At 43.6% G+C, this 2,185-nt stretch overlaps 1 protein-coding gene and 1 long non-coding RNA gene across 7 annotated transcripts in view; one reads left to right on the forward strand and one right to left on the reverse strand.

Annotated features, from left to right (window-relative positions):
* Positions 1–899, forward strand: part of epha2a (eph receptor A2 a) — a 13,563-nt gene extending 12,664 nt beyond the window's left edge. For all 4 annotated transcript variants that reach the window (XM_025060162.1, XM_025060161.1, XM_008319668.3 and 1 more), the window contains exon 16: positions 87–899. In XM_025060162.1, the coding sequence (XP_024915930.1) occupies positions 87–195 (109 nt within the window). In that variant the 3' untranslated portion in view covers positions 196–899. The remainder of the gene's footprint in view (positions 1–86) is intronic.
* LOC103385699 (uncharacterized) overlaps positions 1–2,185 on the reverse strand; it is a 24,971-nt gene that overhangs the window by 20,409 nt on the left and 2,377 nt on the right. The gene's annotated exons all lie outside the window — the stretch shown is intronic.

A 2,185-nucleotide genomic window follows, 5' to 3' on the forward strand; every position in this document is an offset into this window, starting at 1 on the left:
AAAGAAGCTTGATTTTTTGCTGGTGTGATCTGTTGACGTTGACTTCTAACTGAACCCGTTTGTCTCGTCTTGTCTCGTCTCTGCAGAGACATCAGAAACATCGGCGTGCGTCTCCCAGGTCACATGAAGAGGATCGCTTACAGCATCCTGGGCCTGAAAGACGAGGCCAGCTCACTCAGCGTGTTTGCGGTGTGATTTCAACATTCCTCCAAATCAGAGTGCACTGACGGACCGTGGCGTTTTACTCATGGAGATGAAAGACTAAAGTGGGGGGCGGGGGGACGTAAGCCAAACCGCTGCTTCGATTTGGCAGCGGACCAGGGCGGCCCGACTGAAGAGGACCCTCCGAATCGCTCAGAACAAGACTGAGATTAAAAAAAAAAAAATACACTAATGTACTTTATAAGGTGAAAAGAGGAAAACATTATTTTTAAGTCAAATGTTTCATATTTGAGCAGAAACGATAAGAGCTGTGTTTTATACTGAATGACTGAAATCCTGACCAGACTGTCCAGTTTTTGACCAAGCACTGTCTTTGTCCCGTCGCTGTTTGCGGACCATCCAATCAGGTTATGGTCAACGACGACACTTTGTTTTTGTTCTGTTTTTTCAAATATGTAAATACTGTTCTGCTCAGGGCGAAAAGACCACATATTCTGATCCCGTCTCTGTATCATGTGATGCATTTTCCTCAAATCAGTTATTTGTTTACACTATGTCTTAATACATCTGTCAATACTATTTTTATTTAATATTTATTTTTTATTTTATATTTATGACATTTGTTACACGAGAAAAATAACTCCAACCTGCCCCCTGTCTGTCAGGTGGAGTATTTACGTGTGTGAATAAACTCAGTGTTGACTGTGACTGGATCACCCTCACACACTCAGCAGTCATCAGTGTGTGTGTGTGTGTGTGTTTGTTTGTTTTTGTCAATCCATCACTTTTATGGCTCCGAAACTGTTGGGTTAATTAGCACGGAATTTTGGGAACACTTTCGTTCCAGGTTGGACTAACAGTAAAGATGGTTTATGGTACGGTAATGAAGTCAAATCTCTGGTTTAACATTACTCCGAAACTACTTCAACAGTTTGAAGTATACCGTTTCATTATGGATGTCCGATAGTATCGTCCGATATTAGCTTACTTAGGTAATTTCGATAAGAATCGTTATCGTTTTTTTCTTCCGATAATGAAAATCTCGATAACAGCAGGACACGTTCATTCCTTCTATCCAGTGCTATTTCCATGTTTCAATAAACAAAAGAAAACAACGCTGGTTGAACACTAAAAAGTTCAACTGGTTGAGACTAAAAAGTCTTAACAAACAAGTGACTATTTCAGGTGTAAACGCTCCGTCTGTCCACTGAGCTGTTCTGACTTTAGCGTTCCGTTTTTTTACTCGTATTGTGACGGAACTCAATCTTGTGGGAAATAAGATACTGAAGTCCAACATGACTGACTGACCGACGCAGTAATACTGCACATCCCTAGTACAAAGTAATGAGCCACTGTTCACCCACCCCTGGGCGGATGCTCCTTTTCTACCTGCTGTATATTAAACTGTGTCGTCACGACACCGGGTGTAAACACACAGACACCTGACCGTTCAAACACACATGTTGTCATGTCACGTACAGTCAACTTAGACCTTTGACCTTTGCTCCCACATCGTCCCAACGTGAAGCAGCACATCCTGCAGTGAGTCAGACGTTTGTTCTAACAACGTCCAATCATTCATTTACTCCGACTCTGAAATAATGTTGACTTTTCTGACACTCAGCAGTTCAGCCGTACAAAGGTTGTGGAGGAGGAGGATGACGCCGTGTCACCCGAGAGAACCTGTTCGTACCGTGGCGTTCGCGGGGAAGAGCAGAATGTCACACCCTGATAGGGCCGTGCTCCCATCATACCACTGTCATACACACTCACTCACACAGGCATCGCCCTCATCCAACTACTAACACTTCACTACCACCTTTGTTAGACTCCGTGTCGTCTCACGCCCTGAACATCTATATTCTAGCCTTTTTTTTTCTCGCTTTCTGGCCGATCGATGAAGCATTTCTTCAAGGCGGCCTCTACGTTGACATCACTCTGGATATTTCTGTTCCCTTACGTTCTCGTCACATACAGACACCAAGACCTCGTACGACTCCAGTCGGTGGGTGAGGCTGTGAAT

The sequence above is a fragment of the Cynoglossus semilaevis genome, chromosome 11 (genome assembly GCF_000523025.1).
Source record: "Cynoglossus semilaevis isolate Cse_v1.0 chromosome 11, Cse_v1.0, whole genome shotgun sequence".
NCBI classification, from domain to species: domain Eukaryota; kingdom Metazoa; phylum Chordata; class Actinopteri; order Pleuronectiformes; family Cynoglossidae; genus Cynoglossus; species Cynoglossus semilaevis.